General features: G+C 37.4%; 1 protein-coding gene across 4 annotated transcripts in view; it reads right to left on the bottom strand.

Annotated features, from left to right (window-relative positions):
• Nucleotides 1-25,906, bottom strand: part of mink1 (misshapen-like kinase 1) — a 232,261-nt gene that overhangs the window by 63,285 nt on the left and 143,070 nt on the right. For 2 of the 4 annotated variants that reach the window (XM_039747227.1, XM_039747229.1), the window contains 3 exons: nucleotides 25,246-25,349; nucleotides 4,396-4,490; nucleotides 4,049-4,072 (listed from right to left, as the gene is read on the bottom strand). In XM_039747227.1, coding sequence (XP_039603161.1) covers nucleotides 4,049-4,072; nucleotides 4,396-4,490; nucleotides 25,246-25,349 — 223 coding nt within the window. The remainder of the gene's footprint in view (nucleotides 1-4,048; nucleotides 4,073-4,395; nucleotides 4,491-25,245; nucleotides 25,350-25,906) is intronic. The other 2 variants (XM_039747228.1, XM_039747230.1) reach the window with 1 other exon arrangement.

The following is a 25,906-nucleotide window of genomic DNA, read 5'->3' as shown; positions in this document are numbered from 1 at the left end:
TATAAGAGTGAAATGCTTAAGCCCCTCACCTATGCTTCTGCATGTGAGTTGATGGCTGCAGCTGAACTGTTCGGTTGTCGCTTTCAAGTCTACCGAAATGGCCAAATATTTAACACCTTTGGAGAACCACCAATGGCTCTTAAACATCTTCGATTCACAGGTGACGATTTGAGTAGTGGACACTTTGATGCTGGATGCGAAGTTATCGACGAAGCCGGTTGTATGCTTACAACGCTTGACAGATGCCGAATGTCACTTCAACACAAGTCCTGCAAATACTAACGTAATTGAAACAAACCATGAAACTCAAACCGATGACAGCAGCAATCCAAGCTGTGAGAAAACAGTAAAAAGGAGGCGCGTCAGACATCGTGGTACATTTTCTCATGCAGCTAGACGAAAACAACTTTGTGATGCTGCCGCCAAATACCCGCAGGCAAATCCACAAGTTCATAGAGATGCTGTCGCTAAATACTCGCAGGCAATTCCACAACTTCATTCATCGAAGTATCAGCACAAATACAGACGCAAACCAAGTGTATGTGTGTACTGTATAATATTAACACAAAAAGCGGCTTACTACTGAAAATGGCAAATATAGGAGTGAGTGGGGATTGAACCGGTGACTCTTGATTCCACTTGGTTTGCGTCTGTACTTGCGCTGTTACTTAAGAGTCAGATCTTGGGGGGTTAGAGCACATGAGCTTATTCAGTGCAAGCAGGACCAAGGCACATGTTGATCTTTTTTTTTTCTTTCAGTACATGTGCCTTCCCTGTTTATTTATATACAGTATCTAGTGACTTCTCTGCCTGTCTGTCTCTCTCTGTATTACACAGTGCTCTCTCTGTCTGTCTGTATGTTTTGGATCTTAAAAGTAACAGTTATAAGGACACTTGTTCATGTTAATTGCAATCTCAATTGTTAAACAATATTTTAAAAGGAGCACCGCCACATGAAAATATAACGATCTCATTAACTGACAGTGCATACCAGTTTATAAATTTTATGTCCGTTTAGATGTTAAAAAGAAAAAAAAAATAACAGTCTCTCCCCAGGAGGGGAATTGAACTTGGGTCTCTAAAACACAGCCAGCCCACTGCGTGGAGTCAGCGACTCTTACCACTACGCTACAGAAGCTGTTTTAATGTCCTTCAGCCTTTTGTGAAAGTGTTTGACGTTTAGACTTCATGCTTTTACACATTCTATAGTTTATGCCTACATTTTGTAACGTTTATCACTAAAATATGAAAAAGTTTTTGTTTTAACAATGTGTGTACACAGATTACTGTAGAAACGGAACCAACATGAAATGCGTATGCTCCAAATAACGATCTATTATTTCCACTCTTAAACTTCACTTCACTCCCAGGTAATTAATTAATTAAGGCATAAGCTGGGAGAACTTAGTGAATGTTCTGCGACAGTGGGGGATGGAATAGCCGGCTGCTTGGTGCTCGTCTTAATTAGCACATTTACAGGACAAAAGAAGCTGGCGGAGAAGTGTGAACGGTTTTAAGGTGGGCCGGATCTACGAGTTTTTTGGTAGACTCTGATAATTCTATTGTTAAAGGAAATCTTGCTCACATTCTTTTTAGTGTACCGCCAATAGTTATGATAATGGAAATGGTAATGACATCTTCTTTATCATAGCATCTGTTGGTACATCATTATTAAAGTGATACTTCTTTTCAAAGCAGGGAACACTTAAAGGTCAAGATGCTATTATGTCTTGGTTTACTATATTATAATTATAAATTGAAGCAGTTTTTATGTTGTACATCAAACTAATGGAAGGAACATGGCATCCAGACCTTTTACAGGCAACTACTGACAAAATGGAAAATTTGATGTAATCCAGTTATGAGCTTTACTTTTCACGTGGGCAACAAACGAAAATGACCTTGGCATGGATAAGCAGTGTTACAATATCAAGATTTTAAGCAAGATGTCTAATGTTGTGAAGAGTTACATGCTGTTTTTGCCACATGGTTCTTTATGCTTGGTGCCAAGTGGATCTTAAAGCTGGTTCAGGGTATCCAAGGTTACAGGTACAAAAATAATATTTGTTTCTCCAAAGAAAGGGACTGTATTACTATGCTTCAAAAAGAATAGATTCACTTTCTCCCATTTTACTGCTAGCCAAACCCTAGGCAACTCATTGTTCTGCTACACAGTAAAAGCTGAATCTTGGCCGTTTTAACATAGAAACAGATCAATATGCTAAAGAAAACACAGGGTTATGAAAGGAAGTAGTGGACATTTTGTCATTGTTTTCCCAGGCTCATAAAGACTGAATATTCTGGTTGACAATTTGTGCACAAGGCTGGCAAAGTTGAGTTAGTCATTCGCCTTCTTGACCAAAGTGATAAATGGAGATGACAATACGACTGAACCATTTCCTATGTCTAGGCACTCCAGCAAAAGTGTCACTTTACTATATAATGATATTTATCAAGCAAAACTCAACTGGAAGAAAACTCATCTACACATCAATGATAAAAAGTTGTCTTATTTAACCTAAAATTAGAGGGGAGGAAAAAAACTCAAAAAAAGAATATGTTCAAAACTTTTTCAGAGTTAGGCTGGAATTTGTCACTGTTGATTTTAAAGAAAACAAGTTCTGCCCCTATTTAACCATTTTGATGTGTTAATATGTAAGGGAAAATGTATCTTGTTTGGCTCCCTGTTCTCCCAACTCTTTAGACTGGTGAGAGCAGGTGTAAATAGTTTGAATTAATAAGAAAATTGTCTGAAATGTATTATTAATTGTATAACTGAATGAATTTGGCCTAATTTATTGTAATGTGCCTTTTAGAATCAATTAAATAAAAAATAAAGTGTTACCGGCCACTTCATCGGTAATCCTGCAATTCCAAATTAACTGACTCTTCGATAATAGCATTTATATTCAGACAATAATATTTGGAACAGATATTCAGGTTTTAAAGGAACATACTATATGTGTGTATAGACAGGAATGGCAGTGACATTGACTGCATTAAACAGAAACATTGCTGGAGCTTTCTTTCATCAGTTTTACACATGTATCAGAACCCAAACAATCCATCAAAGGAAGCTCCCCTGATTAGAGGCAGGCTGACAATTTAACACTGAACAGCAGGCAAGCTAATCCAGTCATTTAACAACTGAATACAACAGCAAGCACCAAAACAGCCATATGAGGATGAAGTTACCATGCCTTGTCTGGGTGAGTTGCCTAATAGCATTCAAACACCCCTGAAAATTCCATTTCTGGCAGAAATCCACAAGAAAGTACAGAAGGCTACAGAGCAGAAGAGGTTCAATTTAACTATGCTGGACTGTGAAATGACAGCAGAACAGCATTTGAAAATCAATATTTGGATATTAAAACATTGTTCCTGATAAGGTACATCCATTCATGTCTATAGTGTTTTCATAGGAGATGTACTATACTACAGGTGATAAAAGCACAACAGTTATTACATGGTGTTGGATTTAGCAAAAAAATATGTCACTTGCTACCACATAGTCTGCTGAATTAAAGAATTACTAAAAGATAGGGAATTATAGTTTTAACCATTTAAGACCTTAACAGTGTATAAGAAAAATGCATTCACAGACTAAAATTGCCTTTCTGACAGGAAAAATATATCTGTATATTATCAGTATACACAGTAAAAAAACCATAAACAATATTTTGTGCAAATGAATACCAGAAGCATTAGATAACACATAAAACAGACAAACTGAGTAAGAATTTCAGTTATACAGGCCTTTTAATACAGCATTCAAGAATACAAAAATATAGCACCATAAATATTGCATAATGCATGACCAATCACAGTACACAAAGCTGAGATTAATAGATGTGCATAAGAGGTGGAAAGAGGCATTTATATGTAAATGAATTTCAGAAACGGGAAGCCTTAAGCACAAAAGACAAATTATGTACAGAAAGGCACATGAAGACGTGAAAAAAATGCACATACATTTAAACCAGTTTGTATGAAAAGCACACAAAAATTATTATGAGGGGCAACCAATAAGCAGACACCCAATACTGACCTCGCCTATTGCTCTTTTATAGCTCTAAGGAGCAGAAGAATATAAAGAAAAAGGAAGAAAACAGAGAATTAAGAAGAGTGTAAATTAGTTAGAAATTGGACGATGGATAATTTTGCTAAATAAAGTTCTAATACAATCTTTATCAGTTGATCTCTGCCAGTTTTCTGAATCATATTAGTTATGAAAATTGTTGAAAAAGATATTCTGAAAACTTTACTATGAAAATCACATTTTGAAATTAAATGCTAAATTTACTCTAACAAACAGGGATCAACTCAAAGAGCATGCATCTTGACATGCAACTCAAAGCATAGTCGAAACATTACAATAAGAGAAGTTAATATTACCGCTGGTCTGCTAGGGCGAGATGCTGTGCGGGATTCTTCTTGCTTTGGGCGGTTATCTTGAGACAGGATGGGTGAACTTTCAATTTTTGATGTAGCTGTTATGAAGAAAAAATATTAAGACATGGAAGAAAACAAAGGAATGAAAGGAATTATTACACATAATAATACAAAAGCATAGAAATACAGAAGTGTAAGAAAGCAATGTCTCTAGAATTATTCAATTACAGGGACATAAAATGCAAGGGTTAAGCTCATTTACAATTTAAAGATTATTTTAAATAACTAAACAAGAATTTATAAAAAATAAACACAGAAGTAATGTTATTCATACGTTATTTCTATCAATGTGTGCATACTATATAACATTGACAGACAACTATGCTACATCACTTACAAAATAATTTTGAAATATCAAAATTTATCACTTTTTCATTTAATGACAGAATGCCTATTGTTTTCTGTTTAATGAAGCAATTTCCTGCTGTTGTGATGCTCGCAGTTAAACATGTATGTAGATATCCATATTTAAAACATTCTTATTTGTTTAAAGGATGTCTAAACACCCTTGCTAGATTGATCTTTAGTATTATATACACTATATTAAGGTGGGTTATATTTAGAGTATCTGTATTGTGGAGCCAACCCGGACACAGACAGGCGGACATGTTTTCAAACCACCACACGTTTTATTTACAATTATATTTACCGTATGAACTGTATGTAAATATATATATTTTTTTACGTTTTTAAGCACAAATATAGTTAATTATACCACTGAATGCACAGCGTAATAGTAAACTAAACGTAAAAACATTGAATAACACTAAGAAAACCTTAAACAACTGAGAAAACTAAGACTGGAAGAGTTCGCGCTATAGCCTTACAACCAGCTCGCTAAAAACACCTTTTTTAATGAGTTTTAAGCACACGTAAAAAAATGAACAGTTGAAAAATTAACAAACAACCAAGAAAAGTAACACTGCAACAATGCACGCGCGCCCATGTGTGTGTGTGTGCGTGTGTGTGTGCGTGCGGGACTGGATTAAAAAAATTAATCCAATTAATTAGAGGCTGTGTAAGAATTAATCTTGATTAATCGTATGTAATCGCACACGTAAATTTGCCCCAAATCGCAAATGTTTTTTTTAATTTAAAAGGGTTTTAGTGGGTGACAGAATCAAATAATAGACATGGACATGAATATTGCAAACTCAAGGTGTTTTAATTTCTGAAAAAAAAAATTGCTTTTAAACTGCATTTGAATTCAAAACAGAAACAAAAATATCATCCCTGGTTAAAATTGGGAAGACTTAAAAATAAAGTGGAAGTTTAAGTACTTTAAGTACATTTTCAGAATGGTATTGTCTTTAAATAATAATGACCAAAATTTCAACATAAAGTGCAGTTTTTCTTCTTAAAAAAATAAGTCAGAAACATAAAAGGTAATTTGATCAACCTTAATCTTTAAACTCTGAGTAACCTTAGCCAAAATTATTTTGTACATTAGGCTAAAACAGTGTGATCATTGAACATTTTGTAATTAGAATTACTAACGGTCACGGAAGTCCAATGATCCCCAGTAAGAGCCACAAAGTCCGCTTTCTGTAATGCATCTAATTTTGCTTGCTTTTCAGTGTGCATAAAACCATGCTTTTATCAAGGCTTCGCTTGGGTAGTGTTTGAAATGAAATTTTCCTCCGATCAGTCGTAGGAACGCGCTTTATTCCGACTCTAACATTTTTGTAGCTGTGATGTGTTCATCAGTGTAATCGATGTACCAGGAAATCATGCATTGACAAAAGTTCCCCTTTGCTTGGAATTGAAAGTGTGATTAAAGTACATGCATCGAAGCTTCTCAGCTGTGCTTGTGCTAAGAAAAGGAAACATTTTAAAAATAACGTAACATGATTCTACGTTAACCGCATATTTTTTCATACGTTCCAAACCAAGAGGGAGGTAAAATGAATCGGGAAGTGCGCGTACATACTCAGTGCATTCCCATTCTGGAATCGAACCTCGGATGTCGGCGCTAGAGGCGAAGCCTCTACAATTGCGCCACAGTGTGTGGCTTGTCTATTTGAGAGTATGTAGATCGGGGCCCCGTGGCCCCCAAAACAACCAGGAAGGCGGCCCCCACGTGATCCAGGGTGGGCGCAGACCCACATCTGGTCCCTCATGGCGTCCTGGCCGGGTCATTGCCCCTGGCATCCCTGACTATATCTATATATATCTATATATCTATATCTATATATATATCTATATCTATATATATCTATATATCTATATATATATCTATATATATCTATATATATATCTAATATAATATACTAGCAGAAAACCCGCGCTTCGCAGCGGAGAAGTAGTGTGTTAAAGAAGCAATGAAAAAAAGGAAACATTTTTGAAAATAACGTAACATGATTGTCAATGTAATTGTTTTGTCACTGTTGTGAGTAATGAGTGTTGCTGTCATATATATATTTACACACGCACACATAAACATATATATATATACATATCTATACATATACACATATATACATACATATACAGTATATATCTACATATATACACATACATATACATACACACATACATACATACACACAAATACATATATATATATATACATACACACACACATATATAAACATATATATACATATACATACATATCTACATATATACACACACAGCTATTTCGTATCAGTGCAATACGCTGCTTGTTAAAACGGATAACTCCCGCTCTTACGTGCAAGTCTGCGTGGATATTATGAACTATCATATTTGTTCAAGTTCTATTTAAATTTTAAATAGAAGGAATTTTTATTTAGTCGACAGAAATATCTTTGGTAGGAATGGTAAAAACAGGCAGGAATATTATTCCTGAATAAATCAACTCAAACCTTAAACAACTTATATTTTGCTCTCCATAAAAATATATCCTGTCTAAATTATACACGTTAGAAATAAAGTAAACATTAAAAGAACAAACATTCAAATTTCTTTACTCTTATGTAATTTTATATAAAAAATAAACTTAGATTTTAAATATCCCAAAAGATTTTGCTCTCCATAAAAATATATCCTGTCAAAATTATACAAATTCAAACATGAACATGCTGCATAACAAAACCTGGAAATATAAATAAAATGTGTTCCTTTCAGCAATAACAAATCAAATCATTCAGTTGTCTTTGCTCATATGTCATTTTAGAGCTGGACGCCTGGCATCTTTTTTTGGCAACAGGTTCGTTTCTGTTTGGTGTGAGGTTCTGTGTTGTGGAGATTCTCAGGATGGATTGCAGGTGCTCATCAGTGAAGCAACTTATGTGTGCTGTTTTGTTAGTCTTTATCACTGAGAAGAGCTTCTCACACAGATATGTGGAACCAAACATGCACAATGTTCGAGCCGCATGTAGACGGACTTTTTTTGTTCTTCAAAGTCAACAAAGCGGCGTGCAAACTCAGTGCGCTCAGTTTATCAGCAAAGTGCGGATTTGGGAACACCGTAGTGACGACTTGGTTCAAGATTACTTGGCAACAGGGAAAGTAGGGCAAGTTGCACTGGTGCATTTGTGTCTCCCATAAAAGTAGCTTCACTTGAAATTACTTTGTGATTGTGCACGGGTAAAAACGTCCGCTGAAGTGTCAGATTCTTATTTAATTCTTCTGCTTTCTGTATCTTCTGCATTGCATTCAGGTTACCCTGATGTTTTGTCTCATAGTGCCATCTTAGAATAAATTCTGTAATTACAGCCACATTAGCTCCACAAATGAGACACACGGGTTCAGTAAACATATACTCAGCCTCCCATCGCTTTTTAAAGGCTCTATTTTCAGAATGAACTTTTCTCTCCAGCATCGTGTGAGCTAGCTTCGCAATAACTTGCAGCATCATAAGCTAGACTTGATTAACGCGGTAAGTGTTCGCAAGGCAGCTGAAGCGCTGCATTATGGGATCTGTAGTTTATTGTGTTACCAGCGCCATATACCTGGGCCATTAATAACAATAATACAGTATATAAAATGATCTCGCTGGCTGGATATAATTACATGCCGGGTCGGATGTGGCCCGTGGCCCTTGAGTTTGACAAATATGGACTAAATAGAACTTGAAAAGATATATTTTTTGAAATGTGATCGCGCAATTCACTGCGTCAGTTCACGTGAGCCGCTCTGATTACATGCATCGAAGGTTCCCAGCTGTGCTGGTGCCATCTCGTGCTATGTCCATGGCTGTATTTAATGTTACCTTAGTCCTGGCACTTAAAACTTTCTCTCGCAGTTTCGCTGAGTTTGTGTCAAACACCACCCTGACCATCTCATCTTCGTCTGTATAAGCACAGTCCTTCACCCGTGAATATTTAGTGGGAGTTTGCTATTGGATTGCCGCTGACGGACGGCCTTATATGGGCAGGCACTAAATTACAAACGCCAGCGCAGCCTGTCTATGAACTTAATTTAAAGTGTAGGTTTACATCGTGCTTTGTTTCCGAAGTAGCAGAACTCATGAACATGGTAGTATATGTCACTCGCTCGCTTCTTATTGTTTCGCTGCCTTCTCAATTATATAATGTTTTCTTCAGCGCTTTTTGGAGGTCTTCCTGGTTTTCTATGTACTGCGTGATGATGTCACACGAAACTCCCCCACGGCGTTGAAGCTCATCTCCATTACAGTAAATGGAGAAAACAGCTTCCAGTTATGACCATTACGCGTAGAATTTCGATATAAAACCTGCCCAACTTTTGTAAGGAATGAACCTGCCAAATTTCAGCCTTCCACCCACACGGAAGTTGGAAAATTAGTGATGAGTGAGTGAGTGAGTGAGTGAGTGAGCCTTTTATTAGTATTTGCCTATATATATATATATATATATATATATATATATATATATATATATATATATATATATATATATGGAGAAGTAGTGTTAAAGAAGTTATGAAAAGAAAAGGGAACATTTTAAAAATAGTGTAACATGATTGTCAATATACAGTAATTGTTTTGTGAGTGTTATTATCATCATTTCTTTCAATCAGGTTCGTATTTGTAGGATGTGTTGTGTTCAAGTTACATTCCGTGTTTGTCAATCGTCGTAAAGATAAGAGGTTTCATTCATCGATTTGCTTCTTACTGCATCAATAAACAGCTCGTCTTCCTCTATATCTGAGATGTGACACACTGCATGCACGGTTTTTTTTTAACACTGTCTTCCTTTAGCGGGACATTGACTTTTTCCACCGTGTGCTTTGTTTCCGCAGTAGCTGCACTTATGAATATGCTTGTATGTATCAGACGCTTCATATTTTTTTGCTGCCTTCTCAATTGTGTAATTCGGTTTTTGTTCAGCACCCTTTGGAACTGTTGCTTTTTGTTTGTGCACTGCGTCAGTTCACGTGAGCTGCTTGGTGTTCTTGCATCGAAGGTTCCCAGCTGTGCTGGTGCCATCTCGTGTGATATCCATGGCAGTATGTAATGTTAGCTAAGACCCGGCACTTAAAAGTTTCTCTCGCAGTTTCGCTGAGTTTGTGCCAAACACCACCCTGACTCATCTTCGTCTGCATAAGCACAGTCGTCCTTATATGGGCAAGCACTAAATTACAAACGCCAGCGGCAGCCTGTCTATGAACTTGATTTAAACTTTAGGTTTACACCGTGCTTTGATTCCGAAGTAGCAGCACTCATGGATATGGTTGTATATGTCAGTCGCTCGCTTCTTATTGTTTTGCTGCCTTCTCAATTATATAATGCGTTTTCTTCAGCACGTTTTTGAGCTCTTCCTGGTTTTAATGGGTTAATAAAATAACAGTGGGAGGTCGAGCTTTTAGTTACAGGGCCTCAAAACTGTGGAATGATCTTCCTGCTTCAATAAGAGATGCCCCTTCAGTCTCAGCCTTTAAATCCCGGCTGAAGACTTACTACTTCAGTTTAGCATATCCTGACTAGAGCTGCCGATTAACTGTACATACTGCATCTTTGTTGTTAGTTATTAGCACTAAAACATAAGTAACATGATAGTTAGAATTGAATACTAACCCTCACCTATTCTGTTTCTGTTCTCGGTACCCAAATGTGGCAATTGATGCCACGGCCCACCTGCCAAGTTGTTTGCCTGCCTATGGTAAAGTCATCCCTGATGGAGGATCACAGGAATCATGGGAAAGAGGGGTCCTTTCATCGGAGCAACGTTTCAGCCGTGGAATGGCCAAATGGGGAGGCAGCTTGATGGATGAGGTCTCCAGAACTCTAAAAATATCCAAATCTTATTACGTGATATCATCTACTGTTAAATTCTGCTCCGTACTTCTAAAATTTTTATTATGCTGTATTAAGGATTTGTTCTGTTCTGTGTATTGTGTTGTATTGACCCCCTTCTTTTGACACCCACTGCACGCACAACCTACCTGGAAAGGGGTCTCTTTGAACTGCCTTTCCCAAGGTTTCTTCCATTTTCCCTACAAGGTTTTTTGGGAGTTTTTCTCAGAGAGTCAAGGCTGGGGGGCTGTCAAGGGGGGCTGGAGGGCCTGTTAAAGCCCATTGTGGCACTTCCTGTGTGATTTTGGGCTATACAAAAATAAACTATTGTATTGTATTGTACATATACAACCATATTCATGACTGCTGCTATTTCGGAAACAAAGCAAGGTGTAAACCTAAAGTTTAAATTAAGTTCATAGACAGGCTGCCGCTGGCGTTTGTCATGCCCACGGGTAATGCGGGATACAAGTTTAATGAGAGGACGCAGGATATAAACGAGAGTTTTGATCACTTTGTAACTAAGTTAAAATTGCACGTGAAGGGCTGTGCGTATGCAAATTCCGATAGACTGTGTTTGTGGGGGATTGACAGTTAAGGAGGGTGGAGGAGTCACGTCATCATCTCCCCTCCCATTCACAACATTTTGATCTGAGCTGAGCTCCTCAGCTAACGCATGCAGTGTTACGGAAGCGACTTTGTGACACTGCCACCAAATACTCACAGAAAAATTCACAAGTTAATACACACGCTGTCTCTACAGTTTCTCCACACTGAATCCTCCAGGCACTACTTAGAAAAGGTTACATTGACAATCGTGTTACGTTATTTTTAAAATGTTTCCTTTTCTTAGCACAAGCACAGCTGAGAAGCTTCGATGCATGTGCTCCATAACGCGTTAAAAAATCACGAAATTTAATCACACTTTGCAATACAAGCAAAGGGGAACTTCTGTCAATGCATGATTTCCTGGTACACCGATTACATTGATCAGCGCTTCCCGATTCATTTTACCCTCGCACCCCCTTGGTTTGAGAAGAAGTATGACAAAATATGAGGTTAACACAGAAAAACAGATCACCAGTTGAAGCTTTATGAATAATCGATTCGCCATCAATAATTGTTTTTTGTAAAGCCATACTTGGTGCAATCCTCCTTCCACTTTATAATTTTTCCGCCACTAGCCATGATTAAATGAACGGTAAAAAACTAGCCATGATTAAATGAACGGTAAAAAACTAAGAGCGAAGCGAGGGTGACTTATTCAGGCAGGCAGGCAATGGCTCAATAGCTCGGATTTGGATATAAGTAGGTTCTATTTAGTCGCCAGAAATATCTTTCTTAGCAATGGAAGTTGAATTTAGTCTTTAAATTTCTATGGTAAAGAAAAAGTTATGCAATGATGACTAAATTTAACTATATAAAGTCAAAAGTTTAATATATAAAAAGTCATTCCCGAATATATAAAGTCAAACCTTGATTATATAAAGTCACTGTCGGTATATATAAAGTCAAAACTTGTTTCTGAATATATAATGTCAAAACTTGAATATATAAAGTCAGCGCTGGAATATATAAAGTCATTCCCAAATATATAGTCAAAACCCGAGTATATAAAGACAGCGTTGGAATATTTCTGAATATATAAAGTCAGCGCTGGAATATATAAAGTCAAAACTTAAATAAAGTCAGCGCTTTATATATTCTGACGCTGACTTTATATATTCACAAAATCAATGTATTTGCCTGTTTACTTTCGCAGTTTTGCTCTATCGCGGATTTTATATGTAAGCATATGTAAATGTATATTATGGATTTTTCGCTGATTCATGGATTTCTGCGGACAATGGGTCTTTTAATTTATGGTACATGCTTCCTCAGTTTGTTTGCCCAGTTGATTTCATACAAGGGACGCTATTGGCGGATGGCTTAGAAGCTACCCAATCATAGCACGTATTACATATTAACTAAAACTCCTCAATGCTATAAGATATCCCTCCTGCGCGGTGCTCGATTGTTTGCTTGTCTCTGCCTCCATCTCACCCTCTCTGACATTCTCTGCGCCTGACGGAGGGGGTGTGAGCAGAGGTGCTGCTTGCACAGAAGCTGTTTGCCTAGTGGATACGGACGTTCCTCTAAGAAATGCCGCTTTATCGAGGCCCAAAAGCACACTTATTGATTTTTTGATTGTTTGCTTTAATCTCGCGCTCTCTCTCTCTCTGACGCTCTCTGCGCTTGACGGAGGAGATGTGAGCAGAGGGGCTTTTGCACAGAGGCTGTTTGCTTAGAAGATACGGACGCTCCTGTAAAAATGCTGAAAGGCTACCTTCGCATTGATCCCTTCATTGCCGCTGCTTTATCGCGGTGCTTGCATACTTAAAAGCGCACCAGCCCTATTGATTTTTCATTGTTTACTTTACTCTCTCTCTGACATTCTCCGCTCCTTACGCGCACTTTGAAGAGGAAGATATGTTTGCATTCTTTTAATTGTGAGAAAGAACTGTCATCTCTGTCTTGTCATGGAGCACAGTTTAAACTTTTGACTAAAGGGTGTTATTTCATGTCTAGAGGGCTTTAATAATGTTAAAAACATATTTAGAAGGTCGAAACAGGTTTTCTATGCTCTAACTGCTAAAATATTAGATTTATAAATAAAGAATCCTACTTCGTGGAAATTCATTTATCTGTCTGGAGCGGATTAACCCGATAAACAAGGGTTTACTGTATAACTGTGCAGAGAATATTTATAAACAGTGTGGGAGAGTTTCTAAGGGCTTAAAATATATACAAATAATCATACAAACATATGGTTTCTACTTCATGATTTTCACCTATCGCGGGGGGTTCTGGAACGCAACCCCCGCGATCGAGGAGGGATTACTGTATGTGTGTATATATATATATATATATATATATATATATATATATATATATATACATACACACATACATATATATATACACATACATACATACATATACATACATACATACATATACATACATACATACATATATATATATACTAATAAAAGGCAAAGCACTCACTCACTCACTCACTCACTCACTCACTGACTCATCACTAATTCTCCAACTTCCCGTGTAGGTAGAAGGCTGAAATTTGGCAGGCTTATTCCTTACAGCTTACTTACAAAAGTTGGGCAGGTTTCATTTCAAATTCTACGCATAAGGGTCATAACTGGAAGCTATTTTTCCCCATATAATGTAATGGAGTCTTGAGTTGGAGATGGCCGCGGGGCGGAGTTTCGTGTGACATCATCACGCCTCCTACGTAAGTACGTAGAGCACAAGGAAGAACTCCAAACAGCGATCAGCACAAAACGCCATTTCACAATTGAGAAGGCAGAAAAACATTATGAAGCAAATGATGCATACAAGCATATTCATAAGTACAGCTACTGCGGAAACAAAGCACGGCGTGAACCGTAAGTTTATATTAAATTAAGTTCATAGGCTACCACTAGCGCTTGTAATTTAGTGCCTGCCCATATAAGGCCGCCCATCAGCGCAATCCAATACAAACACTGCCGTAAATATTCACGGTGAAGGACTGTGCTTATGCAGAGGAAGATGAGATGGTCAGGGTGGTGTTTGGCACAAACTCATTGAAACTGCGAGAGAAAGTTTTAAGTGCCGGGTCTTAGCTGACATTACATGAGATGGCACCAGTACAGCTGGGAACCTTCGATGCAAGAACACCAAGCGGCTCACGGAACTGACGCAGTGCACAGACAAAAGCAACAGTTCCAAAGAGTGCTGAACAAAACCGAATTACACAATTGAGAAGGCAGCAAAAAATATGAAGCGCCTTATACATACAATCATATTCATAAGTGCAGCTACTGCGAAACAAAGCACACGGTGGAAAAAGTGAATGTCCTGCTAAAGGAAGACAGTGTAAAAAAACCCGTGCATGCAGTTTGTCACATCACAGATAAAAAGGAAGACGAGCTGTTTATTGATGCAGTAAGGAACTAATCGATGAATGAAACCTCTTATCTTTACAACGATTGACAAACACGGAATGTAACTTGAACACATCCTACAAATACGAGCCTGATTGAAAGAAATAATGATAATCAAATCCTTGATGACAGCAACATTCAATAACACTCACAAAACAATTACTGTATATTGACAATCATGTTACGCTATTTTTAAAATGTTCCCTTTTCTTTTCATAACTTCTACTTCTCCACTGCGTACACGGGTATATATATATAAATGTATATATATACCCGATCTACAATACATACTTTAGCATAGACAAGCCACACGCTGTGGCTAATTGTAGAGTCTTCCTCTAACGACATTAGAGGTTCGATTCCCGAGAGGGATGTACTGACTATGTATGCGCTACCGATTCATTTTACCTTCGATCTCCTTGGTTTGGGACGTATGAAAAATATTAGGTTAACGAGAATCATGTTACGTTATTTTTAAAATTTTCCCTTTCTTAGCACAAGCACAGCTGAGAAGCTTCGATGCATGTACTCCATAACGCTGCTAAAAATAACGATTTAATCACACTTTCAATTCCAAGCAAACGGAACTTTTGTCAATGCATGATTTCCTGGTACATCCATTACACTGATGCACACATCACAGCTACAAAAATGTTAGAGTCGGAATAAAGCGCTGCTCCTACGACTGATCATTTCGACTTCCGAGCGCCTTGATAAAAGCATGGTTTTGTGCACACTGAAAAGCAAGCAAAATTAGATGCATTACAGAAAGCGGACTTTGTGGCTCTTACTGGGGATCATTGGACTTCCGTGACCGTTAGTAATTCTAAATACATCTAATTACAAAATGTTCAATGATCACACTGTTTTAGCCTAATGTACAAAATAATTTTGGCTAATGTTACTCAGAGTTTAAAGAGTAAGCTGGTCAAATTACCTTTTATGTTTCTGACTTATTTTTTAAGAAGAAAACTGCACTTTATGGTGAAATTTTGGTTATTATTATTTAAAGACAATACTATTCTGAAAATGTACTTAAAGTACTTAAACTACCACTTTATTTTTAAGTCTGCCCAATTTTAACCAGGGATGATATTTTTGTTTCTGTTTTGAATTCAAATGCAGTTTAAAGGCTTTTTTTCAGAAATTAAAACAGCTTCAGTTTACAATATTCATGTCCATGTCTATTATTTGATTCTGTCGCCCACTAAAACCGCTTTTAAAATAAAAAAAAAAACATTTGCGATTTGGGGCAAATTTACGTGTGCGATTACATACGATTAATCAAGATTAATTCTTACACAGCCTCTAATTAATTGGATTAATTTTTTAATCGAGTCCCACCCCTAATATATATATATATATATATGTATATATATAGATTTGTAGATTTGTATATATATGTATATATGTAGTATGTGTATATATACAGTATATATATATATATATATATATGTGTATATATATATATGTGTATATATATATATATATATATATATATATATATATATATATATATATATATATATATGCCAGCAACAATCATATCAATGACAAAACAATTACATTAACAATCATCTTACGTTATTTTTAAAATGTTTGCTTTTCTTTTTCATAACTTCTTTAACACACTACTTTTCCGCTGCGAAGCGCGGGTATTCTGCTAGTATATATATATTTATTAGCACCCCATAGTGTGTATGTGTATATATATATGTGTGTGTATATATATATAAAACTATATATATATATATATATATATATATATATATATATATATATATATATATATATATATATATATATATAAAACTATATATGACAACACTCATGACAATGACAAAACAATTACATTGTCAATCATGTTATGTTATTAAAATATTTCCTTTTCTTTTTACTCCGCCAAGGAGAGAGAGAGAGAGATTATATATATATATATATATATATATATATATATATATATATATATATATATATATATATATATATATATATATCTATATATTGTCACGCTTGGGTCACAGATTTGCACAGAGACACAGGAGGTCGTAGAAACAAGAAGCATTTTTATTCAAACACTGCAAACACATGAGCTTAAACATGCTCCATGACAGTTCAGAGATTACAGTTCCACTAGGAGCAGAGAGAGAGATAAAAGCAAACAATCAATTCCAAATCTGACAGGCGCTGCGCACGGCTTTTAAGTCGGCGGAGTACCTCGCGAGGCTTGTATTACGCGTTATAGTGCAAGGATAAGGAGCAATGTGAGGGTAGTCAGTGTTTCAGGCTTTGTGGTTTTCCCAGGGGCATTTGTCTCTATTTGGGGTGCGATCAGCCCTCCAGTTCACACCCTCCCCCTCAGCTTTATTCACATTCGTGTGAATCAAGCGACTCTCTGTACCAAGTTCATGTTCATGTAGTCGTGGATAATACGTCTGCGTTGACGTGTTCAGAACCTGGTCGGTGCTTTACTGTGAAACTCTAAGGTTGTAAACCCAGAAACCATCTCATTAGACGAGAGTTTGTATCTTTCTGTCGGTACAACCACTGGAATGGAGCATGATCAGTTACCAAAGTGAAGTTTCGTCCCCACAAGTAATATCGAAGTGCTTCCACAGCCCACCTGATTGCCAAGCATTCTTTCTCAATTGAAGAATAATTACGCTCCCTAGGTAATAATTTCCTACTTAAATATGTGATTGGATGTTCCTCTCCATCAAAAATCTGAGACAACACTGCGCGCACGCGTCTTTTTGCAAGATAAAATCTTTTGTGAAATCCGTATTTCTTAGAACCGGGTAAGAAGACAATGTTTATTTTTAAATCGCTGAAAGAACGTTCGCAATTTTCTGTCCACAAGATAGGTCGGTTTTTCTTGCCTCTATTAAGTTCCGTAAGGTGAACAGCTCTATGTGAAAAATTTGGGATGAATCTTCTGTAGTAACCAGCAAGCCCCAGAAATGCGCGCACCTGCTTCTGTGTCCCAGGTCTCGGATAAGCAAGCATTTCTTCTATTTTCCTTAATTGTGGCCTAAGTAAACCCTTACCCATAGAATAGCCTAGGTAATGTGTCTCAGACATGCCCAGTTTACATTTTTTTGTGTTAGCAGTAAGGCCAGCCTGTTTCAAGCTTCCAAGAACGGCTTGAAGCCGCTCTAAGTGTGTTCGCAAATCATTGCTGAAAATCATGACATCGTCAAGATATGCCCCAGCATATTCAGAGCGAGGACGCAGGATCTGATCCATCATGCGTTGAAAAGTCAGAAGTGCCCCGTGAAGACCAAACGGGAGTCTTGTAAATTCACAGAGTCCGTCAGGAGTCACAAATGATGTTTTCTCACAACTGCTAGCCTCTAAAGGCACCTGCCAATAGCCTTTCGTGAGATCTAGCGTGGAGATATAGCTCGCCTGACCCAGTTTTTCCAACAGTTCATCAACACAGGGCATGTGATAAGCATCGAATTTAGAGAACTTATTCAAGCGTCTGAAATTGATACAGAACCGAACCGTCTTGCTTTGGGACTAATACGACTGGGCTGCACCAGTCACTTCTACTTTCACGAATTACACCCAGTGTCAGCATTTTTATTTACCTCTTCGCACACAACATTTCGCCGCGCTTCCGATATCTGAAACGGCCGCATCTGTACGGGAACATCAGGTTCAGTGGTAATTTTATGTTTTGTAATGTTAGTCTTGCCTGGTACAGCAGCCAAGGAAGTGTTAACCTTTTGTCGGTCGTGCCATTCCTTCAAGAGGTTAATGTGTAAAATCTGGAATGGTTTGCGCCGGCCTGGTATTCTAACCTTGTAATTTACTGGACTCACACGCTCCTCAATAATGGCGGGGCCCTGGCTTATAAGCAGAGATGATCTGGCAGTCTGGACATGAAGTACAAAACCGTTCAACATCTTTTCCTATATTAAGCCAATAAAATCGTTTTGATAACCGGTCTCTAGTTTTGTTGGCACCGAGGTGCCCCCCCAAGATGTGTGAATGTGCCAGATGCAAAACAGTTTCCCTCTATGTGCTTCAGGTACCACCAGATGTTCAATAAATTCCCCCTCCAAATGATCTGAGATCACTCTGAAAAGGAAACTGTCCTTTTCTATAAAGTGTGGGGTTTTCACACCCCCGAATTACGCTCTTGATAATAACAGTCATTAGCAGGGCGAGCCTGTTTAAATGCATATTCTAATGAGCTATCAGTATGCTGCAAACGCACAAAATCTGATTGTTCATTAACGCTCGGTTTGTGTTCGGAGGCGTTTGCAATCTGGGAAGATGTAGAAGGACCAGCCCATTCTGGAAGATTGTCGGGGGTGACCTCCTCCGTCTCGCTGGAGAGATCGGGTTCAATATCTAAGTTGGGCTCTAGATTTTTCCCGGCCGCTACCAGTTCTTCGCCTTGGTTTTCTTCTTCTTCTCCCCCAGCACTAAGTTCATTAGTGGACTGGACTACTGGTCCCTTACATTTATTAATCAGTTTCAGAAAAAGGGCATTTCTCCGTCCTATGAGTAATGTCCAAGAGCACGAGTCTGAAATGGCAGACCAAACCTTAAAGTGACGAACCCTAGAAGTTAAAGGAAGAAGTAAAGTCTGATAATCTTTAACATCACCGTGTACACAGCGTATTTTTACAGTCTCTAAGGCACTGTTCATTAAGACAGTCTCGTCTCACAATACAAAGGTCACTTCCCGAGTCTAACAATGCTGAGATTTCTCTGCCCCCCAATTTCACCGGGATCAACAAGCCATCTTTTCCATCCGAAGGATATGTAATAGTTGAGCAACAAACCTCGGCCAGTTCAATCTCCATTGAATGAGCTGGAGACAAGAGACATTCTCTTGCCAAATGGCCGAGTTGATCACACCGGAAACATCTACGGTCGGCTTCGCTTACGAAATATCCTCTGCGACGTCCACGTCGACATGCTCTGTACTGTCCACGGTTTCCTCGGCCTGCTGTTGCCGCAGTCTCCCCAGAAACAGGCGTCTCATCTAGGACTGAATTTCCCGGGGTCCTACCTGACCCCATTCGATTTTCAGGTCCTGCAGCTTCTCGATTGAAGCGACGAGAATGTCCTGGACGTTCGTTCACAGGTTGCGAAGCAGCATGAAATCCACCGCTCTTTCTCCAATCGGACTGTGCACCCTCTAATCGTCTGGACATAATCGTTAATGATTTAATATCATGATGTAGAAATTCATCTCTAAGAACTGCAGGTATGCCGGCCAGTAATATATTCACGACAACTGTTTCCATCACGTCTCCTTCAAACCAGCAGTGCACTTTATGTATCAAATCTTGAATTTGCGCACGGATTGGGTCATCCATGTTTAGTTTCCAGTCTTTAAGTGCATAAGTTTTAGACCTCTGAAATAAGTCTTCGGCGGCATCCATCTGTGCAACCACTCCTGGTACCACTTCTCACGCTTGGGTCACAGATTTGCACAGAGACACAGGAGATTTTTGATTTCAAAACTGCAAACACATGAGCTAAAACGTGCTCCATGACAAGTCAGAGATGACAGTTCCGCTAGGAGCGGAGAGAGAGATAAAAGCAAACAATCAATTCCAAATCTGACAGGCGCTGCGCACGACTTTTAAGTCGGCAGAGTAATGCGCGAGGCTTGTATTATGCGTTATAATGCAAGGATAAGGAGCAATGGTTTTCCCAGGAGCATTTGTCTCTATTTGGGGAGCTCACATGTTTAGCACCCCATAGTGTGTGTGTATGAAAAATCCCGGACTGTCAAGAAGTGTGCGAACTTTTAACATGAAGAATCACCTTCACACCCAATTGGAATCGTCCTCGCATAAATCAAAGTCATCCAGACGATCTGGATCTGCATAATTAGATCTGGACCACCCTGTATGTAGATATTACAAGATTTAAAATTTAAGTCGGAGACTTGTAGATCGTCTAATTCGTGTTGCCATCAGGGAAAAGTACTGCTGCTTCCCAATGAAGATGCGTTTCCGCAAGAATTAAAAGATTTGTTGTTTGGTGAAAGTGAAATCCACAAACGCTACAGGCACAATATACGCGTCTACAATAATCTTTTCGTGTTAGCATCATTCTAAGCAAAAAATGCTGATTTACACAATAATAGACCATACACTATTAGAATCTGTGTTCCCGCAACAATTACAGTTACGACAAGTTTAATTACAAAATAACCACTATTTGGTCAGGTGTATATTTATGATCACTGAGAAGTAATGCAATATAGAATCGAAAGAGTTGAACGATCCGATGTAATAGAAATTATACAACCAATAATGGATACAAATCCATACGTCCAAAAGTATTGCACTTTACACAAAATTTATCAGCAAAACACGGACAAAGAATTTTTCTTGGATTTCTATACGAATCCGAAAGATCACAGTAGCATTTACAATAAACCCACATATGATGAATTGTCAGTGATAATTCAAAAAAAGAAAGATATCAAAGACACAGTTGGTATTCATGTATATCCAAAGGCAAAGCATGATTCATCATTTATATCAAATACATCGCCACATGCCGACCCTTTACTCTTTCCTTTGCTTTTCCCAGATGGCGAACAGGATGGTCATACAATCATGTGAACAAACAAACACATTCAGAAAAACGAACACCAACCACAAAATATTTTGGGTTAAAATTACCGCTACGTTCCCATGAATTTAACCCACTTTTATCATCTCAACGTCTATTGCAACATTACATTATTAATGCATATGTAAAAGTTGCACCTAATAGTCTCCTCTTTATTAAATTGAATCAAGCTAAACTTAGAACGGAACTCATTGATCATGTTTAAAATTCAAATATCAATAGTTCAGACAAATTCAAAATAGGTAAAGCAGTAATACTACCATAATCATATCAAAGTAGTCCAAGAGCATTGCAACAGTTACATCATGATGCAATGGCAATATCCAGAACTATTGGTTGGACAGATTTATGTATTACAATGACGTGCAATCCACAATGGCCAGAAATCCGCAGCTTCTTGAGAACAATGCCACCGGCTACATCGGCTCTGGATATTCCAACTTCCGTACAGTAAGTAGATCGTTTTATCAGAAAGTCTTATTTTCTATTGAATGAACTCGAAACAGTGATCGGGCAAAAAGGAGATCTTGATATGCCATTCGTATTAAAACATGTACAGTTTCCCATAGCTTTTGCAATGACAATTAAATCAAAAGGACAAACATTTGAAAAATTCGGTTTATTTATAAGAGACAAAGAAACGATATTCACTCATGGCCAGTCATACGTTGCATTATCACGCTGTAAGACCAAACAAGGAATCAAAATTCAATGTGATCTTGAAGAAAAGTTCATTCCAAATATTGTTTTTAGTGAAATTTTTAAATAAAAAGTGAACATAATGCATATGTAACAATTCTCATAAAAAAACAGTTTAAATTGTATTTCCACTGGACCAAACCTGGGGGTTGGTGAGCAGGGAGTATATATATATGTATATATATATATATATATATATATATATATATATATAGATGAAACATGTTCTATTATGACCTTTTTCAGTTCTGCTTTGATTACCCATGTTGTGCTGTGACCTGTGCTAGCTATGTACAAGTATCCACATATACTCAGCAAAAAAAGAAACGTTCTCTGACTTTCAACTGTTTTTACTTTCAGTAAACTTAATGTGTAAATATTTGTATGAACACTAAAAGAGTCAACACCATAAGACATAAACTAAAAATGTTTCACAATGTGTCCCTGAATGAAGGGAGGCTCAAAATCAAAAGTACCAGTCAGTATCTGGTGTGGCCACCAGCTGCTTGAAGTACTGCAGTGCATCTCCTCCTCATGGACTGGACCAGATTTGTCAGTTTTTGCTGTGAGATGTTACCCCACTCTTCCACCAAGGCACTTGCAAGTTCCTGGACATTTCTGGGGGAATGGCCCTAGCCCTCACCCTGCGATCCAACAGGTCCCAGACGTGCTCAATGGGATTGAGATCCGGGCTCTTCCACTGCGAGGATGATCAGCTGTCCTTCCTGTCTCCCTGTAGCGCTGTCTTAGGCGTCTCACAGTGCGGACATGGCAATTTATTGCCCTAGCCACATCAGCAGTTCTCATGCCTCCCTGCAGCACGCCTAATGTACATTCACGCAGATGAGCAGGGACCCTGGGCATCTTTCTTTGGGTGTTTTTCACAGTCGGTAGACAAGTCTCTTTAGTGTCCTGCATTTTTAGAACTGTGACCTTAAATGCCTACTTTCTGCAAGCTGTTAAGGTCTTAACGACCATTCCACAGGTGCATGTTAATTAATTGATTATGGTTAATTGAACATGCATGGAAAACATTGTATAAACCCTTTACAATGAAGATCTGTAAAGTTATTTGGATTTTAAAACATTATTGTTGAAATACACAGTCCTGAAAAAGGGACGTTTCTTTTTTTGCTGAGTATATATGGAGGGGCTAATTACGTTTTGTGGTCATTAGATTCTTAATTTAACAATCATTCAAAACAAGTCAAATTACTGTTTTAATACTTGTCACAATGAATATTTGCATTTTTATTAGTCTACAATCCATGTGAATTTTAGACACATTACAGTAATCCCTCCTCGATAGCGGGTTGCGTTCCAGAACCCCCCGCGATAGGTGAAAATCCGCGAAGTAGAAACCATATGTTTGTATGGTTATTTTTATATATTTTAAGCCCTTAGAAACTCTCCCACACTGTTAACATTATTAGAGCCCTCTAGACATGAAACAACACCCTTTAGTCAAAAGTTTAAACTGTGTTCCATGACAACACAGAGATGACAGTTTTTCTCACAATTAAAAGAATGCAAACATATCTTCCTCTTCAAAGGAATGCGTTTCAGGAGGAGAGAATGTCAGAGAGAGAGAGAGAGAGAGAGAGAAAAAAGTAAACAATCAAGTACCGAGCGGGAAGCATATCGTATATCATTGAGGAGTTTTATTTAATACGTAATACATGCTCTGATTGGGTAGCTTCTAAGCCATCCGCCAATAGCGTCCCTTGTATGAAATCAACTGGGCAAACAAACTGAAGAAGCATGTACCATAAATTAAAAGACCCATTGTCCGCAGAAATCCGTGAACCAGCGAAAAATCCGTGATGTATATTTAGATATGCTTACATTTAAAATCCGTGATGGAGTGAAGTCGCGAAAGTCGAAGTGCGATATAGCGAGGGATCACTGTACTACTTTAACTGAAAGCTTAGGCAAACATTTGAAGGAACTGCCAGTCATATCAACTTCAGATGTGCTTGAGAATGCTAGAAAGACATTAGTTAAAAATATACATATTTAATATTTATATTTATATTTAATAACCTTTTTAAAAACACAAGCAAATTTACTAGACATTTGTATATAATTTTCTGTATTACTCTTGCCACTAATAAAGTACTACATTTTACATATACTGCTAAAACAATAAGAAGCTTCTGAATAATGTAGATCAGGCATCTCAGTAAGAAGGTGACAATAATGATGGAGGCAAACCAATTGTTTATTTTCTTTAAGGACATAAAGACAAGTACCCTTGTTGATGTCTTATATGGATAAACCAAATGCAAAAAAGGAAGGAAAATAAGGAAAAGAAAAAAAAAGCTCAGAATAAAAAAAAACTGCAACTGATTTGTGATTACTAATGTAAGTGTAATGCGCACAATAAAGACATTTGCATTGCATTTAATGGTATTAAAAACCACTGCATTTACATAAACCAGAACTGAAGAATAAAATCAATATGTAACTCAAAATGCAATGGGGTGGCATTTTAGGGTTATAATTTTGCTTTAGTAAATTCACAAAAACCTTGTTGATTTTTTTAATCTGACTGTTATTCCAAGCAGGTGAAAAAAGAAACATCTTGGTATAGACTAACTTTAACAATACAAAAAAAAAAGTTACTTTAGACACAATTAGTACTTAAAATAAACAAAGATAAGAAATAGATCTTAACTTTAACAATTAAATATAATTTCAAACTTCAGTCCTGCATAAAATTGTATAACTTCTAATAAAATTCCAAAAGGTTAATCATCCAACCTTTTGCCCTCCCGACAGTATGACTTTGAGGAGGAGTTGGATTTACATTAATCACGCATAATTTAAAAAATTTTAAGAGAGAGTATTTTGTTGATGTGACCAATTTCTTACTCATGTTCTGCTGTCTATGTTTTAACTTTTAGCAGTACAAATCTGCATTTCAAATGTGATATAGTGTTACAGGTTTTATATTTAGATTTGTATTTGAGCAGAGGTACACTATCCCCTTAATGAAATAAACTGGTCTCAGCCTCTTTTAAAACTGATCAGTAGTGTTAGTAAACAACATTTTTAATGCTACATATTTTTGTTTCTGGCTGTAAAAAAAAACACCCTAGAATATGGGACCTTTTTATTTCTGGCACTTCCACCATGTCTGTCTTTAATTAATCTTTGCTGAATTAAACAATTCAACAGTATTTCATGTGGAGCTATAGTTAAATAAATTAAAAGTCAATTCAAGTGAACTTAAAACAGATGTAATATTTACCAACAGAACTATATAAAACATTGCATTATATAGTGTTCACTTGCCTCCTACTCTGTGCCGCTCAAGGGATCCAGTTTGTGGCAAATTGGAAATTGATATAATGCTATCACCTCGCTCCCAGCCATCATTTCGCCGCAAATCAGGGTTACTGGAAAGTGATTGAGATACAAGTTAGTCTATATAAACAAATATTATAAAAATCAGATTAAACTAAACAACTTGGTGAAGGGCTCTGTAAGCAAAAAATGGCTCATTTTCCAATAAACATGAGCTTCAGCATTCAGAAACCAACAACATTAATAGAAAAGCTATATTAATCTTATGATCAAAGAATTAAGGCTAAGATTTTTAAAATAGTCACAAGACCAGCAAAGATGTATGGAGGTGAGACATGGGCAGTAAAGGGAGTTCATGAGAAGTTATAATTAAAAAAAACCAGAAGAACAGAACAAGAAATGAGACAATCAGAGATACAATAAAAGTGGGAGAGACACCTAAGAAAGCACTGGAAAGTAGGATGAAGTGGTACAGACATGTGATGAGGATAGACAATGAATGTGTGAGCAAAAGTGCTATAGGAATGGAAGTACAGGGGAAGAGAAAGAAAGGAAGGCCAAAGTGGAGATGGATGGATAAAGTAAAATAAGATCTGAAGGAAAATGGCTTGACTGGTGAGCAGGTACAGGACCAAGCTGTTTGGAGAAG

Source organism: Polypterus senegalus, chromosome 3 (genome assembly GCF_016835505.1).
Source record: "Polypterus senegalus isolate Bchr_013 chromosome 3, ASM1683550v1, whole genome shotgun sequence".
In the NCBI taxonomy this organism is placed as follows: domain Eukaryota; kingdom Metazoa; phylum Chordata; class Cladistia; order Polypteriformes; family Polypteridae; genus Polypterus; species Polypterus senegalus.
Note: the sequence above shows the minus strand (reverse complement) of the source record. Positions and strands in the feature narration are given on the sequence as shown.